The sequence below is a fragment of the Chelonoidis abingdonii genome, chromosome 24 (genome assembly GCF_003597395.2).
Source record: "Chelonoidis abingdonii isolate Lonesome George chromosome 24, CheloAbing_2.0, whole genome shotgun sequence".
Classification (NCBI taxonomy): domain Eukaryota; kingdom Metazoa; phylum Chordata; order Testudines; family Testudinidae; genus Chelonoidis; species Chelonoidis abingdonii.
This window is the reverse complement of record NC_133792.1, coordinates 2,014,629-2,034,903: the sequence shown is the minus strand read 5'-3', so window position 1 is coordinate 2,034,903 and position 20,275 is coordinate 2,014,629. Positions and strand designations below refer to the sequence as shown.

Sequence of the window (20,275 nt, the reverse complement as noted above, 5' to 3'; positions counted from 1 at the left end):
GGCTGGTCTACACTGAGGGGCAGAGGGGGATCGATCTAAGATACGCAACTTCAGCTATGCTATTCGTGTAGCTGAAGTCGAAGTATCTTAGTTTGACTTACCTGGCCGTCCTCACGGCGGTGAGTCGACCGCCACGGCTCCCCCATCAACTCCGCTTACTCCTCCTACTGAGGTGGAGTACAAGCATCAATTCGGGGATTGATTTATCGTGTCTAGACGAGACATGATAAATCGATCCCCAATAAATCGATTACTACCCGCCAATCCAGCGGGTGGTGTAGACATGGTCTTGGAAAGCTCTGGGTTCTGGTACTGGGTGCTCTCTGGATTAGCCTGGTTTGATTTCTTGTACTCAGTGGGCTAACCCCAAGTGTTCTGGGTTCTGATACTGGGTGGACTAACCCAGGGAGTTGGGGGTTCTGGTATGGAGCAGGCTAACCCAGACAGATGTTTGTTCTGATACCAGATGGTTTAATCTACAGAGTTGTAGTTTCTGGTGTGGGGCAGGCAGCGGTGGAAGCTGCTCACCCTGCTGCCTGCCATGGCAGCCATCTAATATCCCAAAGCGATAAGAGAAGAATGTTCTAAGAGCCTGTTCTAACTGGACTAGATTACACCCTACTAGGGGAAGGCCCCATGTATAGAGGGCAGGGTAGATGAAGTCCCTGTTGTTCCTATGTATGTGAAGTAGTGAGAAAGGCTGACAGTTCCTGCAGTGGAAAGAAGCGCATAGGGGAAAGCTTAAGTTACCTAGTTTAATGATGGTTGGATCTGAGAAGAGGGTCTGGACAAAGTGAGAAAGCTCCTCCGTCTCATCTGGCTTGAGGAGCTGCAGCAAATCCAGGAGGAACACCTGCTCCTCGATAGCAATCTGCAGCACTGAGACGCGTGGCCTTCCAACCACACCGAATGATGGCCTCCACTCCATGTCGATGCCAACAACCTGGCCAGGCTGCAGCATACACAAAAGGCTTTCTTTACTCAGGGCTTGTTTACATGGGACATAGACTGGAACCGCAATTGTGGAACAACTCCCTGGCTGGACACTCTACTCTGGATTAAGAGTGACTTTATTGCAGAATAATTACTCTGCTTTGGAAGTGCACTAATTATTGTGAATAAAGTGGCTTTTATCCAGAATATAGTGTCCTACAGGAAGTTTTTTTCCGATAGTTCAGGGGTGGGCAAACTTTTTGGCCTGAGAGCTACATCTAGGTATGGAAATTGTACAGGCTGGGGGTGTGGGCTCTGAGGTGGGGCCAAAAATGAGGAGTTCAGGGTGCGGGAGGGGGCTTCTGGCTGGGTCAGGGGGTTGGGGCACAGGAGCGGGTCAGGGGTGCAGGCTCTGGGAGGTGCACGCAGCGCATTCTCCGACCCTGCTCCCCAGCTGGAGCATGGGAGCAGGGTAAGTCCCAGACTCCGCTCCCCAGCGGGAGCTTGAGGGCTGAATTAAACCGGCTGGAGCGCCGGATGTGGCCTATGGGCCATAGTTTGCCCACCCTTGTGATAGCTTACTCTACAATAGCTATTCCAGTCAATCTCCGAGCCCATAGGCCTCAGAGATTTCCTACTGAAAGTGCCAGGAGTGCTCATGTATTTGATGATGAAGGTCACAAATATGCCGTTACATGATTGACATTAAAAAGCCAACAGCAGGGAGATACTTACCTGCAGCATCTTCTCCCTCCACCTCAGCATCTCTTCCCACATCTGCAGAAAGTGAATGTTCTCCCTAGGAATGGGGAGCTGGTAATAACCCTCCTTCCTATCCTCTTCATAGTCATCCACTCTGCTCTCAGCATCTTCTACCCTGCACCAAACAAGATCCAGCAACTTTTAACAGGGCCAACCTAAGATTTCAGGGCCCAAGGGACATCAGAAAGTCCTAAAGCCCCTCTCCTCACATCCCTCTGTCACCACCCTCACTCGATCGCTCTTCTCTGTCCGCTTTCTCTAACCTTTTCCTTACTCTACTCTTTCTCTCTGTTCCTTTCAGCCTTGACTCACCTTCTCTCCTCCCCTCCTCCCTCAAATCACCACAAAAACATCTAGTGCATGTGAGACAGAGATGGAAGCTTGGAGCATAAGTCCATTCCATCAATAACACACACACATTGGAAGCAGCCTCCAGACAAGAAAAGTCTCCCAAACCCAGACTTCTCATCATGCATTGCTCACATTCCATTCTCTTTTCTAGAACTGATGTGAACTTAAAGCCAGCAAGTGAGTTCCGGCTTCAAAGTTAGCACATTGTAAGGACTCGACTTCCAGCCCCCCACCATGAACCCAGGAACCCACTAGCTGGCATGGCCCCATCCACATGGACAGGCTGGCTCTGACCGGCTCAGGGCCCAAACCAGAGCTTTGGTTTTCTCATTAGACAGGAACAGGCAGAGAATCACAGACTGCTCCACCTCTGGCTCAAGAGGCCTCCTCCTCCATTGAGCTTAGAGTGGAATGGCTCATAAAGGCTTCACTAACCTCTCCTTCCTATGCCAGCCTCCCCCAGCCCTTTTCTTGTACAGCTTCTACACCTGCTGTTCCCTCTGTTCCATGGAGCTGGAAATACAAAAGCCCCTAGACGGTTTTCACGCTACTCCACCACTTCCCTGCACTTTGGGTCCAGGTGCTAAGAACAGTGGTAAGTGAAACTCACAGCCAGACTGAGATTCCCCACCTGTTTGATTCTCCCACACTAAGACTTCAGGCCGTGTCCCAGAGAGAGGTGTACTGCAAGTGCATCAACACCCTGGCACTGTTAGAGTTTTGTGAGTTATCACGGATTTCCTAGAACAGGATTTTACACACCATGAGTTGGTTCCCCATACAGCAGAGGCTCTTGCAATAGCTTTGTAAATGCTATAATAGCTTTGCATTTGTGTCCCGTCAGATGATGCAATTGGAGGAAAGTAAGAATAAGAGAAAACCCAGCTATTTTGTATGTATCATGAATTTCTGGCTAGTCTCTTTCCCACAGAGACTTTAAATGGTTTATTATTTGAGAAAATATTTACTAACCTTGTGTTTCGGGGACTGTGTGACTAATTTTGTAACATAGCAGCTTGGTGCTGTGCAAACATTCCCTTGCAGAGACGGTATGTGTGCATGGCGAAGTCAATATTTGTGTAAAATATTTAATGAAGGTGTGAAATCTCATGTCTCCGGGAATATTCTGATCTGCACAGCTCAAGAGGAGCATGTGATAGGACCACAACAGAGATGATGTCATCATTTATACTCTGATACCATCTCTCTTTACCTTGTAGCGTGAACGCCCTCTGTGGGAACCTGCTGCTAGACTATTTCAATTGCTAAGAAAAGAGAAGTGGCTGCATTTAGGTCCAGAGCTCCAGGGACTGTAAAGCACTTCACCATAGTGGATTAGAATTCTTATTCCCATTTTGCAGGTGGGAAGACTGAGGTAAAGAGGGCTTCACCTACCCATCCAAATACACTGAGAATGACAGAGCTGGCACATGCAGTGAGGTTACTGACATGTTAAGTTCTGATGTTGGTTTCCTGCCGTGGTACATGCCCAGAGTTTGTGGTTCTCTCGCAGGCATGGTCCCCACCTGCCCACTGTTTGGAGGCTTACATTGCATGCAAAGAAAGGTCATGTGCTGCCTGTAGGATACCGTCCCCACTTAGGGGCAGCCTCCTGCAGGCCCAGATTTCAGTGTCTCCTGAGCATTGCTGCTCTGTGCCCTGGTGATGAGGTGGGGCCAGGCTATCATCTGTCTCCTTTGGCAGAGGCTAGCGGCTGCAGGACTGATAACCTTATGCAGTCCATGAGTCCCCAAGTGCAAGGCCTGCCATTGCACCAATCTCTGTATGCATAAGTGCTGCTCTGCACTCAGCGACACAGCCTAGAGCTCTCCAGCTCTGTACTAAATGTTCAAGGCCAGATCATCTTCCTTGTGCAAAGTCCAAGTAAACGCACGGGGTGACTGATGGGGGAAAGAATACCTCTTTCCTTGGCTGCAGTGCGCTGGTAGAGCCACCAGCAGCTTCTTGTGAGACCAGAGGACCGCAATAGTCTTAACTGAGGCTCTGTGCCCCCTGCAGGAATCTGGGTGCTGTGATAATCTGGCCGGTGGACATGCCTCCTCCAGCCTGGCTCATATCCAAAACACCTCCCCATGCTCTCATGGCTTAAGCACCATGGAGCACATTTTCACTGCAGATGGAGTTGTGGACACCACTGCATGGATTCTGTGCATACTGTCTGTTATGCACAGCATAACCACACCAATTCTACTATCTTTTATATCCTACGTGCTAGAGGGAATGGGCAGGATGTGCCCCTCAGGTAGCGATACCACCAGTATCATGCAACTTCTGGATTCTTTAAACTTAGTGCTCCCACCTAAGATCTGGCTACTAGATGTTTTGCAGTTGATTGCCTATGTCTGAATACCTCATGTACACTGCCTGAAATAAGGGGGCAAAATATACTCTGAGACCCGAGTCAGGAAGGAAAAGCAAGATTCAAGAAAGAAGTAAAAAGAGGAGGATCACCAAACTAAGCAGCTCCTCAGCAGATTGTTCTCAGATATTTGCACATGGATTCTTCAGAAAGTGTGTGGTGGATTTAACTTTATACTATGGACTTAACTGAACAGCTACTGGAGCTCAGACAATCATTTGCAGTAGGTCATTTATCCAAATGCAAACTCTCTCTCTGCAGGCTGGGATTTCCCTGCATGAACTCAGCAGTCCAATTTACTCAAACGGTGTTGTCTCTCTAAGAGGTAAGGTACAGAACTCTTCTCCTGAGGGCACTTTAAGCTGGTTTTGTGCCTCCCAGATCCAAGCTGCTCTGGGGGTCAGAGAGGTCACTGGCATAATTTAGACATTTCTGAAGTCGGTATAATCCACAATATTTACCTCTCCTGAACCTTGAGTTTCTGAAGTTCATTGGCCACTCCATAAGGCAGGGTCTTCTCAGATAAGCTATAGCGGAGAGCCCACCTGGCTGCTGTGTTCAGATCACAGTAGCTGACTAGCAATTGGATCAGCTGCTCTTGTAGCCATCGATTCTCCCCAACTGTGTTCTGCAAGGAAGCAAGAGTAACAGAAGCTGTTGGTGCAGGTTCCATTTTCAGCACGACTATACATTTCCAAGGACAGGGTGCCCAAAGCGAGGAACTCTAGGGCTCAGGATGGGAACTGGCAGCCTGAATTGATTCCCTGCTGCTTGGCAGAGGAAGGAGCAAGAAATGAGCATGTGCACGTCCTTCTCACTTTAGAAGTAACATTGTTTGAGCCCAGACTGCTATGTCTTACTGTTCAGGCCTACTCGTCTCCCGTGCAGATGGATTGCTTTGGGGAGCATGTGACCAGGCACTCCAGCTCATCTGAAGACCATAGGCAGAGCAAAGAGAGGACACGTGCCAGCAGTATACTGAAGGACAATGCAATTCACACTGGGTGATGACCAGCATGTCTGGTTCATCTCCCATACTGACAAAATAAAGCAGAGTCAGATTAACAGCTGGCCAGCCAGAGAGCAAAGGTCTCCAGCGTCTGTTAGCTGTTTGAAACAGGATTGGATTAAGGCAGTCTGGACCAAGGCACACCATGACACAGAGCCCACAGTGGCCTCACCATGACACTACCTCACTGGCAAAAGCATTAGCGGGGAGACGGGGGCTTTCCTCCCTTCCCAGGGAGGAATAGCAGGATGGGGCTCTTACCCCCACCTCGAAGCATCTGTGCTCTTCCTACAACACACAGAGGCATCAGCAAGGCCTCTTCCAGAGCAAAGGGCCTTGGGGTTAAATAGAGATGAATGGGACAATTCACCCCTCCCAGAGCTATTATCTCAGGCTGTCTGCAAACTCCAGCAAATGTCACTGCATCAGCTCCAAGTCTTCAAGCTTTTCTTCACAACCACCAGATCTAGAAACTCACTTAACAAATGAAAATGGTGACTCTGTTGTAATTGCATGACTTCAGGAGCTGAGACCCTTAGCAGGGGCCTATTGAGCCAATGCCTTATCCAACCCTGCTCATAAACATCCATAATCTGCTTGGGATAACTGCTAAGCTAAACATACCAGCTGTATTTTAAAAATTCCTTTAACATTTCATTACAGTGACTCACAGCCAAAGATGGACTATGAACTGCTTGTCTGTCACATAATGAATCCCAGTTTTGCATGCAGTAAATTCATTACTGAATTAAACGGGCATTGGCAAGGAACTGCCTATCTTCATAAACACTGGGAAGTTTATGGGTCCCTTTCTGTTCTCCACAAACCACAGCCAAAGTGATTACTTTGTTGTATATTAGATGGTATGCTCAATTTTGCCATTATGTGGAACTTGTATATTGTTTCCTAACACAACTGGGTGCAACATCCCCAGTGTGCCAGCTGTAACTGGGTTCCCCCAGAGTTGCTATCTAAGCACTAGCTTCCACATGCCAGACGGTTAAAAGGGTCAACTACGTACTAAAGCACATGTAAGCAATGCATTGCCAAGGGAATCCTGCTGCTGACAGGCAGCACCTCTTGATGTTCAGAACAAGACTGGGCATATAGAACAAAAAGAGAACAGTTCAAGTTAGGATCATTGTGTCACGTTGCACTCGCTCTGCAGGAGCCACAGCCTTCCTGAGGATGTGGCATTTGGCTTCTAGCATCAGTACCCTAGAGACAACGAGGAGTCCGGTGGCACCTTAAAGCCTAACAGATTTATTTGGGCATAAGCTTTCGTGGGTAAAAAAAAACACATCTTCAGATGCATGGAGCGAAAATTACAGATACTGGCATAGATACTCTGGCACATGAAGAGAAGGGAGTTACCTTACAAGTGGAGAACCAGTGTGGACAAGGCCAATTCAGTCAGGATGGATGTGGTCCACTCCCAGTAATTGATGAGGAGGTGTCAATACCAAGAGAGGGAAAACTGCTTTTGTAGAGATCCAGCCACGCCCAAGATTATCTGGCTATGTGGACTCTCTCCTCAGACCCTACACTACCAGCACTCCCAGCTGTCTTCAACACACCACTGACTTCCTGAGGAAACTACAATCCATTGGTGATCTTCCTGAAAACACCATCCTGGTCACCATGGATGCAGAAGCTCTTTACACCAGCATTCCACACAAGGATGGACTACAAGTTGTCAGGAACAGTATCCCTGATGAGGCCACAGCACACCTGGTGGCTGAGCTTTGTGACTTTGTCCTCACCCACAACTATTTCACATTTGGGGACAACTTATACCTTTCATGTCAGCGGCACTGCTACGAGTACCCGCATGGCCCCACAGTATGCCAACATTTTTATGACTGACTTAGAACAACGCTTCCTCAGCTCTCGTCCCCTAGTGCCCCTATATTGATGACATCTTCATCATCTGGACCCACGGGAAGGAGATCCTTGAAGAATTCCACCAGGATTTCAATAATTTCCACCTCACCATCAACCTCAGCCTGGACCAGTACACACAAGAGATCCACTTCCTGGACACTGCAGTGCAAATAAGTGATGGTCACATAAACACCACCCTATACCAGAAACCTACTGACCGCTATACTTACCTACATGCCTCCAGCCAGACCACATCACATGATCCATAGTCTACAGCCAGGCTCTAAGATACAACCATATTTGCTCCAATCCCTCAGACAGAGACAAACACCAATAGGATCTCTATCAAGTGTTGTTAAAACTACAACACCCACCTGGAGAAGTGAAGAAACAGACTGACAGAGCCAGAAAAGTACCCAGAAGTCACCTACTACAGGACAGGCCCAACAAAGAAAGTAACAGAACGCCATTAGCCATGACATACAGTCCCCAGCTGAAACCTCTCCAGCGTATCATCAGGGATCTACAACCTATCCTGAATGACGTTCCCTCACTCTCACAGACCTTGGGAGGCAGGCCAGTCCTCGCTTACAGACAGCCCCCCAACCTGAAGCAAATACTCACTAGCAACTACACACCACACAACAAAAACACTAGCCCAGGAACCAATCCCTCCAACAAACCCCGTTGCAACTCTGTCCGCATATCTATTCATGGGACACCACCACAGGATCTAACCACGTCATCAGAGGCTCATTCACCTGCACATCTACCAATGTGATATATGCCATCATGTGCCAGCAATGCCCCTCTGCCATGTATATTGGCCAAATCGGACAGTCTCTACACAAAAGAATAAATGGACACAGATCAGACATCAGGAATGGTAACACAAAAAAGCCAGTAGGAGAACACTTCAATCTCCCTGGACATTCAATAACAGATTTAAAAGTAGCCATCCTTCAACAAAAAAACTTCAAAAACAGACTTCACAGAGAAACTGCAGAACTACAGTTCATTTGCAAACTTAACACTATTAATTTGGGCTTGAATAGGGACTGGGAGTGGCTGGCTCACTACAAAAGCAATCTTCCCACTCTTGGTATTGATACCTCCTCATCAGTTACTGTGAGTGGATCACATCCACCCTGACTGAATTGGCCTTGTCCACACTGGTTTGCCACTTGTAAGGTAACTCCCTTCTCTTCATGTGCCAGTATATCTATGCCTGAATCTGTACTTTTCACTCCATGCATTTGAAGAAGTGGGTTTTTACCCATGAAAGCTTATGCCCAAATAAATCTGTTAGTCTTTGAGGAGCTACCGGACTCCTCACTGTTTCTGTGGATACAGACTAACACAGCTACCCCTCTGATACTTGGTACCACAGAGAGAACATCAGCAGAATGGCATCCTTATTATGGTGACACTACATGCCTCTCTTCATAACTGCAGACATGGTGGTTCTACCAATGAACAAAAACACTGTACAAATGGCCATATCCTACAGACCTGGTCAAAACTTTCCAGCATGGCTCTGTCAGTTAGAAGTGTGAAAAGAACACTCACCAACCAAAATAGCTAACCCAGCAAAAGCCCTAGTGTTGTCAAAAAGCGTTTTGCCAATATAGTTTACTTTGTTTGGGGAACTGGTATAAGCTATACCAGCAAAACAACTGTTTGGCCAATATACACTGCACCTCCACTATAAGCGTTTGTTGGAATAGCTATACTGGCAAACCCTTTCTAGTGTAGACAAGGCCACAGGAGCTAAATGTACAGACATGATTTTTTTTAAGAAAGTTCCATGTTCCTTCTGCACATACACCAAAGATCCCTGCCCAGTAGCACGGCTGCACCTAAACTGTATTTACAGGATTGGAATTCATTCTGAGGGATTCTCTGCACCTTGCTTTTTCACCCAGGACATGTGTAAACAAAGTCTGACCCTGTGGAATGCTGCTGGGGATATCGGGCCTCATTCTTGAGATTCTTTTAGCAAGGAAAAGGTAAGAAGTTGTCTTCAAAACAGACACTCCTGCTTCAGATCAGGAAATAAATCTGCTGATGGCCCAAAGTCAGGAAAGGAAAAAGGAAAACACAGAGATGCAAAGGAAGTAGTGATTGGGGAAAAAAGAAGAGGAGGAATCATGTTTGCAGGTGGCAAACATGAGTTAGGAGAGATAGCTGCATGAAGCCAATCTCATTGCAAGTATCACTGGCTAAACTCCAATGCTGCATTTCCATGGCTCTGCCAAATGGTGAAGCATTTTTTTTTCTCATGACGGCATCATTATTTTCAACCCTCTGGGGAGACATCTAGGAGGAGACAGAAGTGAAACAGGTGTAACGAGATGGGAGAAGCAGGTGGGGAGATTAGCAGGCAAGGAAAGTCAGTGTCTATCCTGGGGGAAAAGGAGGAGAGGGTATTAGAGGGAAAAGTGATGGAGGAGGAGGAGGAGGTGGGAGATCCCAGCAGGTTTTGCAGTCATCTCTGAAATGGACTAGATACCTCCTGAGGTCCCTTCCAACCCTGAGATTCCATGATTCCATGTCTGCAGATTTCTGTACAGAAAGGAAGAGGGCAAGATCTTGGGGAGGGGAAAAACAGGTAATGGGGATCATAGGAGCTGTACTCCTCATGGCTGGAGAAGCAGTGCTGCTTGGCAAGGGATGGGCTTACCATGATCGGAAGGGAGAGAATAATCCCCCAGTGATCATGCACATGGGAAACAAATCTGAATAAAACTGGAAAAAGCAGCAATGAACCTGACAAGACTGGCCTTCACATGGGCCAGTTCCAGCACCCACTGAAGTAATGGGAGTCTTTCCATGGACCAGCATGGCTATTGGATCTGGCTCCTTTTCACTACACAGAAGACCAATCCTGTCATAAAGCGATTATTTCTGTGGCCTCATATCCATGACTTTTTTTGACTGAGGTATTTGTAATAACTCATTTCCCCCTCCACACCCTCCCTTACTAAGCATGCCAGTCTGGATGCTTTGTCCATCTCCCATCTCTGTACCTTCTTCTATGGCACCTTATGCAATGCGGCACTGCTTCAGGAAAGCACTGAAGTATGTTTTTCAGTGCATTTTTGAATTAGAACCTGAATCTCTTCCCTGTCCCAGTGTGCCAAGCCACTTCCTTATCCTCATTCAAAGTCCCTCCTGAACACTCACTTCTTTTGCAATGAATTAATAACACAGTAAGAATAAAAGTCAGTCCTTCCTCCAGGTTTCACAGCCTCTGTCCTGTCATCTCTCTGTCCGTTGTTCACAATGTAACTCTTTGGACCAGGGACTGCCTTTACTTTGCATGTAGTCAGTACTTAATAGATAAATATTATTGTTTCAGTGATCTACATCTGGGAGGGATGAGGGGTTTTTTTGAATCGTAACAGAATTAATCTTTTAGACACAACAGAGGCTCTTGAGAGAAGTTAAATTTCCTCAGAGATATTACATTTTGAATCTGCATGAAATGGAAAGTAGTTTTGGTCAACAGAAAAAAATGCATTTGCTGCAAAACTAACTATTTTATAGAGGGAAAAGGCTTGCAAATTAACGACTTTGCAGGAGGCTATAATGGGGGTGTTTTGTCCCCAGAATAGTATGTGAACTGATGGAGATGGGAACATATCTCCTGGATGACATTTGCCATTACACAAATATTTCGGTTTCTGTAAATGAAAACTTTTGAAGGGAAACAAGGTATTTTCCCATGGGTCTATTAGCAAACCAGACTACAATGGGTCTGTTCTGATTAATGTCACCAACGACCTGCTGCGCTGTTCCTCCGAGCAAGAGAAAATTATACACCAGTAAGGCATGTTTACATCCCTTTCAGATTCCTAGACACATCATGCTACCCTTAATCCACAGCCACACAAAAAAATTCCCTACACCACCATCATGAATCACATACTCGCAAAATCTCACTGTCACAAATGAGGCAAATAAGTGTTCCACAGTACAGCAGGAATTGATGACATCATTGTATGGCAAAGTCATTTCAGAAACAATTGCAAGAATAATCTAGTTGCAGTGGCAGCACTGCCCCTCCGAATGATCCCAGGAGGTAAACTGAAGAAGCATCCAGTATCATTCATTCTGGATCGTCTCCCTAACTTTCACAATTCTGCCTTGGGGAGCGATGGGAAGGGAGCAAGAATACTGGCTGCAGCATTTTCTCTCTGCAGGACATTTGCTACTGAGGGCAGCCTTCATACAGGCCTAGGAGATGAGTGTTGGGACATACTTTGCTGCTGGAAATAGGAACAGCAGCATGCATCTCCCAGCTCATAACCAGAATTCCACATATTTAAAGCACTTTGTAATAAAACTGAGGAATCTTCATAACCCCTCTGTGAGGCAGGTCCATCATCATTTGTATCATTATTTCACAAAGAGGGAAATGAAGGTGGACGGGAAAGTCATTTGCCCAAAGCCTCTCAGAGAGCCATCAGCAAAGCCACAATTAGAACTCGGGAGGATCTACTTCCCCAGTCTGTGCCTGTTAGGTCTCAGCTGGAGGACTGTGTCCAGTTTTGGTCACCAATGGACAGAAAGGACGTAGGGAAACTGGAAAGCATTCAGAGGCGAACGACAAAGATGATCAAAGGAATGGAACACAAGCCATACAAGCAAAGGCTGAAGGAACTGGGTATGTTTAGTTTGGAGAAGAGGAAATTAAGGGGGAACATGACAGTGGTCTTCAAATAATTGAAAGGCTGCCAGAAAAAAGATGGAGAAAAGTTTTTCTCTCTTGCCATAGAAGACAGGACAAGAGGCAATAGGTTCAAACTACAGCACAGCAGATTTAGATGAAATCTCAGGAAAAACTTCCTACCTGTCAGAACAGTAGGACAATGGAACAGACACCTAGGGAGGCTGTGGAAGCTCCTTCACTGGAAGCTCATTCAAAAGGCAGGGGGTAGACTAGATTACCCTTGTGGCCCCTTCTAACCCTACGATTCCTCCAGACTACACCACCTCCCTAACCTGTACTCTCCTTCAGACCAGGCCCCTCAAACAGCAGATCACATCCTTAGGGGACATGTGAGATGGTTCATTAGCCAGCCCTCCAGTGTCACCAGAATAGTCAGCAAAGAATTTGCATGCCTGTTTGTGTGTGAGGGAATAAGGTTCCCAACACCACCTCCCTCCCCAGTGTCAGCACACTACTCAGGAGAGGGTAGGAGTTACCTCTACAAGAGAAAAAGTGCTTACGAAAGACTAACAGACTGCTCCATTGTTAAATGAACCAGATTTCAAAGGGAGGAGTATTGTGTTGCACCCATAATGTGCTGATTCAAACCCCTAAAATATGCGCCAGTGCAGCAACTCTCTTACCATGACACTGTACAGAAGGACAGTGACACAGGTAACATTGCGAAGCACCTTCAGAAACAACTGCACAAACATCACCCCTAAAATAATTGGATTTTGGTTTGTATCTTGAGATCTGAGGTGCCTTCACTAGGAAAATGTGACTTTTTTGTCACATTAGAAGTTCTTGAAGGATTAATATCAGAACATGGGACTCCATCCAGAAAACACTCTGATCACATATCTAAGTAGAATAAACTTTTACCACAAGAACCAGCTCCAGAAAGTACATCTGAGGTAGTAATACCCAGCAATGTGCTGCAATAACAGTCATACCAACTGTCAAACAGTCGTGCTGCTGGACAGTAGTGAGAGTGAATGTGAGCAGAGAAATGACCCACTGTTTTCTTCTGTTCTACAGGAGTCTGACAGGGATTGATTGGGATATATAAAATACATCTTCTAGATTGAGAACAAATAGGAATGAAGACAGAGTGAAATATGCATGCTTAGCCTCTATGGAACTGACATCACCGGAATCAGAGCACTCTTATTGACTAACTGACAGATGGGCTGACACCCCTTTTCTCAGCAAACAGACATTCCTACCCTCCTGGTCAGACACAGTTGCAATGATGGCTATTGTTAGTACTAAATAGATAATGTGAGCAAGATCTTCATCTTGTGTAAACTGCCACAGCCCCACAGACTTCATAAAATGGTATTGCCTTCAGTGGAGCTTCTCCGATTTACAGCAGTTGAGGGTCTGGACCAAGTTACTGGGCTCAAAACCAAGGTGACTGGATGAAATTTAATGACCTGTGTTAGATAGGTCACACTAGACTAGATGATCTAATGGTCCCATCTGGCCTTAAACTCTATGAATCAATCTATGAAGAGAGTTACTCTACACAACACCCAAAGGAGAGGTTTGAAAACCAGCCTTGAAAACAATTAATCTGCTGTAACTGTTCAGCTGCGTAAGATAAATAGTAACATTGGAAAACATTTCTGCTAATGGTGCCATTCAGTGTTTCTGCCACCCACTTCAGGAGGTGCTGTAATAATATTATTAAGTACCAGAAGAATACAGAATGAAAAAAACCAGTTACCTTTTCTGTAACTGGTGTTCTTCGAGATGTGTTGCTCATGTCTATTCCACAGTAGGTGTGCGTGCTCCCCACGTGCACTGGTGATGGAAGTTCTTCCCCTAGCAGTACCCCCCGCGACCCTTAGAGTGGCGCTTGCCTGGCACGGTATAAGGGAAGCTGCACACTCCCCCCACCCTCAGTTCCTTCTTGCCAGACAACTCTGACAGAGGGGAAGGAGGGTGGGATGTGGAATACACCTGAGCAACACATCTCAAAGAACACCAGTTATGGAAAAGGTAACTGTTTTTTCTTCTTCAAGTGATTGCTCATGTGTATTCCACAATAGGTGATTCCAAGCTATATCTGTTGGAGGTGAGTAGGAGTTCACAAGTTCCCAGGATGGAGGACAGCTCTGTCGAACCCAGCATCATCCCCAGTTTGGGAGATGATCACATAGTGCGAGGTGAACGTGTGAACTGACAACCACATGGCGGCCCTACAAATGTCCTGGATGGGGACGTGGGCCACAAAGGCTGCAGATGAGGTCTGTACCTGGGTCGAGTCTGCCCTCACAATGGGTGGCGGGGGAATGCCCACCAGCTCATAACAGGAGCGGATGCACGAAGTGATCCGATTGGAAAGCCGCTGAGTGGAAATCGGCTGGCCCCTTGCGCACTCAGCCGAGGCGACAAATAGTTGCAAGGACTTTCTGAACGGCTTAGTCCGCTCAATGTAGAAAGCTAGAGAAAGCTGCACGTCGAGTGTATGGAGGCAGTGTTTCTCACTGGATGCATGAGGCTTGGGGCAGAGGACTGGTAGAAAAATGTCCTGATCCATGTGGTAGGCAGAGACCACCTTCAGGAGGAACGCGGGGTGCGGGCAGAGCTGGACCTTGTCCTATGAAAGACTGTGTATGGCAGTTCGGAGATCAGGGCCCTGAGCTCCAAGACTTGCCTGGCCAACATGATAGCAACAAGGAATGCCACCTTCCACGAGAGGTGAGACCAGGAGCACGTGGCCAGTGGTTCAAACAGGGGCCCCGTGAGACGAACCAACACTAGGTTTAGGTCCCACTGTGGAACCAGGGGTCTAGAATACGAGAAACGATGGTCTAGACCCTTAAGGAACCAACCAGTCATAGCATGGGAAAACACTGTGTGTCCTTGTACCGGCGGATGGAAGGCCGATATGGCTGCCAAGTGCACCTTGACAGATGAGGGCACCAGGCCCTGAGCCCTCAGGTGGAGGAGGTAATCAAGGATAAGCTGGATTGGGGTGGTCACTGGGGAGACACCCTGGTCTGCCACCCACCTAGAAGACCAGGACCACTTCGCCAAATAAGCATGGTGAGTGGAGTGCCATCTACTTTCGAGGAGGACGTGCTGAACTTGCTGTGAGCATGTCCTTTCCTCTCCACCTAACCATTGAGCAGCCATGCCATAAGCTGAAAAGCCACTAGGCTGGGATGGAGGAGTCGTCCCTGGTCCTGTGAGAGCAGGTCTGGGCATAGTGGCAACGGCCATGGCAGAGCTACTGCCAGGCCCATGAGGGTCCCGTACCAATACTGCCTAGGCTACATCGGGGCAATCAGGAGGACCCGGGCCTTGTCCGACTTTATCTTCTCCAGGACCCTGCTGATTACAGAGAACAGGGGGAAGGTGTAGAGAAGCTGGCCTAACCAGGACAGGAGAAAGGCATCGGAGATAGCACCCCTCCACAGGCCCCCCCGGAGCAGAACCGGGGGCATTGCCAGTTCTGCCTAGTTGCGAATAGGTCCACCTGGTAAGTTCTGCACCTTCAGAAGAGCCAGTGGGCCACTTCCAGGTGGAGGGACTACTTGTGTTGCAAGGATAAGTCCGGCTGAAGTGATCCGCCCTCTCACTGCCTGAGGGCTTCGAGGCAGAGGGCAGAGGAGCAGGCTCCGCCTTGCCTGTTGATATAGAACATCGAGGCCATCTTGTCTGTGAAGACCCTGATTACCTTTCCCTCCAGGTGCGAGCAGAAGGCCATACACGCCAGCCTCACCGCTCTGAGCTCCTTGATGTTTATGTGTAGGGTCAGATCCTGAGCTGACTACAGGCCTTGGGTCTGAAAGCTCCTCACATGGGCCCCCCAACCCAGCTCTGATGCATCAGACACCAGTCCCAGCAACAGGGCCTTGTTCCTGAACGGAACCCCTTGGAGCATGTTGTTTGGGGTGGACCACCATCGCAGGGAGGCAATCACAGCATCTGGCACAGTGAGGACCTTGTCCATACTGTCTGTGGCTTGGGAGAAATTCGAGGCCAGCCAGAGCTGGAGGGGCCTCATCCTGAGTCTGGCGTGACGGACCACATACATGCACACCAACATAGGACTCAAGAGCTGCAGGTAAACCTGGCTGTTGCACCAGGAACTTTGTGACTGAGTCGATGAGACCTTTCAGGGTCTCGAACCTGTCTGGTGGGAGGGAAGCACTGGCCGACACTACATCCAGGAGCGCCTGGATAAACTCTATGCATTGGACCGGGACTAACATGGACTTGGTGTTGTTTACCAACAGGCCCAGGGCGGTCCATGTGGACAGGAGGAGCACCACATGATCCCTCACCTGCGACCTGGAGGTGCCCTTGATCAGCCAGTCGTTCAGATAGGGAAATATATGGATCCCCCAGCACCTGACGTAGGCTGCTACCACCGACATGCATTTTGTAAACACTCTGGGGGCAGTGGACAACCCAAATGGGAGGATTGTAAATTGGTAGTGATTCTGTCCCACCACAAAACAGAGGAAGCGCCTGTGCCCCTCGAATATGTGGATGTGGAAGTACGCGTCCTGTAGATCAAGGGCAGTGTACCAGTCCCCGGGATCCAGGGAGAGGATGATGGAGGCCAGGGAGACCATGCGGAACTTGAGCTTCCCCATGTGCTGGTTCAGACCCCATAGGTCCAGTATGGGCCTGAGACTCCCTTTCGTCTTCAGGATAAGGAAATAACAGAAGTAGTACTCCTTGCCCATGTACTCCTCGGGCACCACCTCTATTGCTCCTAGTCCTAGAAGCCGCTCTAGCTCCTCTTCGAGCAGAGCTTCGTGCGAGGGTCCCCCAGGAGGGATGGGGTAAGGGGTGGTTGGATGGGGAGGAGGTAAACTGGAGGGTGTAACCCCGGGAGATGGTGTTGAAGACCCATCGGTCCGAAGTGAGCCGAGACCATTCCAGAAGAAAAGCACACAACTGGTTGGAGAAGGGAAGCTGTATTGGGGTTGGATCCCTGATAAGGACTGGGGGGTTGCCCCCGAGCGTCCTGTCAAAATCGCCTTTTCCCCGCCTGCTTGCCCTTGGAGGGTCCAGGCTGGGGAGCAGGCCGAGACTGCCTCTGAGGGCATCTCTTATAGTCCCGTTGCTTCTTATGGGCAACCTCATACTTTGGGAGGGTGGCCGGGGTTGGAGTCTGCTGCGGCTCGAACTTAGGTAAAGCCGGAGCCGGGACATAGAGACCCAGGGTCTGGAGGGTCATGCAGGAGTCCTTCATGCCAAGCAGCCTTGTAACTGTTTCCTCTGCGAACAGAGCTTTCCCATCAAACAGGAAATCCTGCATGGAAGACTGTGCCTCGCTGGAGAGCCCAGAGAGTAGGAGCCATGATGCATGTCTCATAGACACCGCGGTAGCCATTGCACGCGAGGCTGTGTCCGCAGCATCCGAGGCAGCCTGCAGGGAAGCCCCAGCTGCCACTGCCCCTTCCTCCACCAGTGCCCTGAAATCCTTCTTATCGTGCTTCTGGAGGGAGACTTCAACTTTAGGCAGGGAGCCCCACAGATTAAATTCATACCGACCCAAGAGGGCCTGATGGTTTGCCACTCATAACTAGAAGCTCGAAGACGAATACATTTTTCTTCTGAAAGAGTCCAGCCTCCGAGAGTCTTTGTTCTTTCGGGTCGGGGCTGGCTGATCCTGTCGTTCCCTGTGGTTGACCAACTTGACCACCAGGGAGTTGGGCGCCGGATGGGTATACAGGTATTCATGCCCTTTAGTGGGTACAAAGTACTTACGTTCTGCCTTTTTTGATATGGGGGCCAACGAGGCCGGTGTTTCCCACATGGCATTTGAAATTTTAGCCACCCTTTCATGGAGCATCAAGGCTACCCTACTCAGTGCCGAAGGGGACAACACATTGAACAGGGAATCCGAGGCTCCTCCATCTGCTCTGCCTGGAGGTTTGCTTGCTGCCACCCACTTTAGGAGCTATTGGTGGGCCCTGAAGCCCTCCTGCGGGATGGAGGGAGGTGGGGCCACAATTGCCTCCTCCGGGTGTGGCAACGAGGCCGGTGTGGTGCTTTGGGTTTCAGCCGGCACTGGAGGATCCACCACCTGGTCAGACTCCACGTGCGGTACTGAGGACAAGCATCTGGAGAGGGAGGCCAACGGTGCTTCCAAAGTTCTAGCCACCGAGCAAGCTCTCACTGCGGGCTGCGCCAGAGGCCATGGTGCCCACTGGTACCACTGGGCCGGCCACAACACTCAGTGCCACTGCACCTGCTATGGCACCAGTTGGGTCAGCTGCCCAGGTTGGCCGGTCTGGCCCGTTGAAGTACGGTTATGAATGGAGACCAGACTGGCATTGGATCCACTGCTGTCTCTCGACCAGGAGGAGCAGCAGTGCTGGGATCTGTGACAGTCACGGGACCGCGATCTCGACGTGGAGGACTGGTACCAATGGTAATAGGTGCTCTGCAAATGGCCTCAACAGGCAGACCCACAATGGTGAGGTGCCAGCAATCGACACCCGGGGCTGTAGTGCCTTTGCGGAGACTTGGAGCAGGAGCCTGAGCAGGAATGGTGTCGACGACCGTGCCGTGACCGACTGCGGCAAACTCTCCGGGATAAGGACCGATGATGATGTCTGCCGCAGTCCTGTCGATATCTGTTCTCTGTGAGAACGGGTGCTGCAAGTCCTGGCCGGCCGGCCGGAACCAAGCCCGAGAGTCTGCTCAGCATGGAGAGCAATCCACCTGGACTCTGCCCCAAGCGGACACTGGGCAGTGATCGGCATCAGGAACGTTTCCTCAACCGAGACAGGTACTGAGCCAGGGGTGACTGTGGAGTTCCCAACAGAGGCTTTCCTCTGAGTGTGGGGTTGACATCGGCGGCGCTCCAGGCACTGGCATGGACAAGACATCCTGGGCTGCCTGGAGGGCTTCGGGCGTGGACAGTATCCGGACATCTGGAGAGGCCTGTTCTGAAGGGGCTGGGCTACTCCACTCTATGTGAGTCGGAGGTCTAGGGCCTGGTGGGGATCGAGGACTGCCCAACGCGGGCCTAGATTCTGTCCCAGATTTCTGTCAGTGCCGCTGCGAAGAGGGAGTCTTCTTGGCCCTCTTGGCATGCCTCATGGATGGGGAGCAGTGCCAACTGGTCAATGGTACCAGTGGATCGCCGCATACCGACACCGTGGTGCCGGGTACCGGTTCGGAGCAGTGTGCCAGGGTCAGGGTCGGCACCGACTCCATCAGAATGGCTTGGAGCCTAATGTCCCTTTCTCTCTTGGTCCAAGGCTTAAACAATTTGCAAATCTTGCACCTCTCGCTGATATGGGTTTCTCCCAAGCAGCGCAAACAATCTGTGTGTGGGTCGCTTCTTGGCACAGAACGCCGACAAGAACTGCACGACTTAAATCCCAGGGCTCGGGGCATGCCCCAGCCCAGGCTCACTGACTAACTAAACTACGCTAACTAACTACAGGTACTAGACGAACAAACGGTTCAGGGGACAAGCTACAGCAAAGCTGGAGTACAGCAGTTCTGACACACACTCACTGGCAGCAAGAAGGAACTGAGGGTGGGGGGAGCACGCAGCTCCCCTTATACTGTGCCAGGCAGGTGCCACTCCAGGAGTCACGGGGGGCGCTCCTCCTACGGGTACTGCTAGGGGGAAACCTCCGGCACCGGTGCATGTGGTGAGCACGCACACTTACTGTGGAATACACATGAGCAATCACTCGAAGAAGAATCCAGATAATTTGTTTGTGTAGGTTAGTGATCTGAGGTTGTTTTGATTTTTTGCATTTTCCATAGGACCACTCCACACACACACACACCCAAACCCACATGTTCATAAGCTCTTTATTATTGATTGGATCCTCTAAATATTTATGAGCTTTCCATGGACATTATGCTCCAAATGTTTAATAGTTACCTACTTTTTTGCAGGTAAAATTACTCTTGCAAAGAACTGTGCCAGCATATTTTGCACCTGCAGTTAATTATGCGCACAAACCTTGGCATTTGGATGCTAAAGATTTGATTTTTGCTCACAGTTCACTGCACTCATAGCAAAAGGAGGCTATGCTGAGGTCCAGTTAAAAATAAGGCCCCATAATTATATTCTCGGATCCACTGTACTTACCCTGCACTGAGCCTGCAGGGGTTAACCATACCGTGTGGGCTACGGAGGCCATGCCCCCTTGCCCTTGGTGTGCATGCTCCAACTAGAGGCAGACTATAAAAGAGGGTAGCCCAGTTCTGTCTGGGCTGACTGGGGAGGAGAGTGGATGTG

The 20,275-nt window shown here is 49.1% G+C and overlaps 1 protein-coding gene across 8 annotated transcripts in view; it reads right to left on the bottom strand.

Moving 5' to 3' along the window:
• EXD3 (exonuclease 3'-5' domain containing 3) overlaps nucleotides 1-20,275 on the bottom strand; it is a 606,819-nt gene that overhangs the window by 345,099 nt on the left and 241,445 nt on the right. For all 8 annotated transcript variants that reach the window (XM_075060507.1, XM_075060514.1, XM_032803104.2 and 5 more), the window contains 3 exons: nucleotides 4,888-5,054; nucleotides 1,669-1,810; nucleotides 751-952 (listed from right to left, as the gene is read on the bottom strand). In XM_075060507.1, coding sequence (XP_074916608.1) covers nucleotides 751-952; nucleotides 1,669-1,810; nucleotides 4,888-5,054 — 511 coding nt within the window. The remainder of the gene's footprint in view (nucleotides 1-750; nucleotides 953-1,668; nucleotides 1,811-4,887; nucleotides 5,055-20,275) is intronic.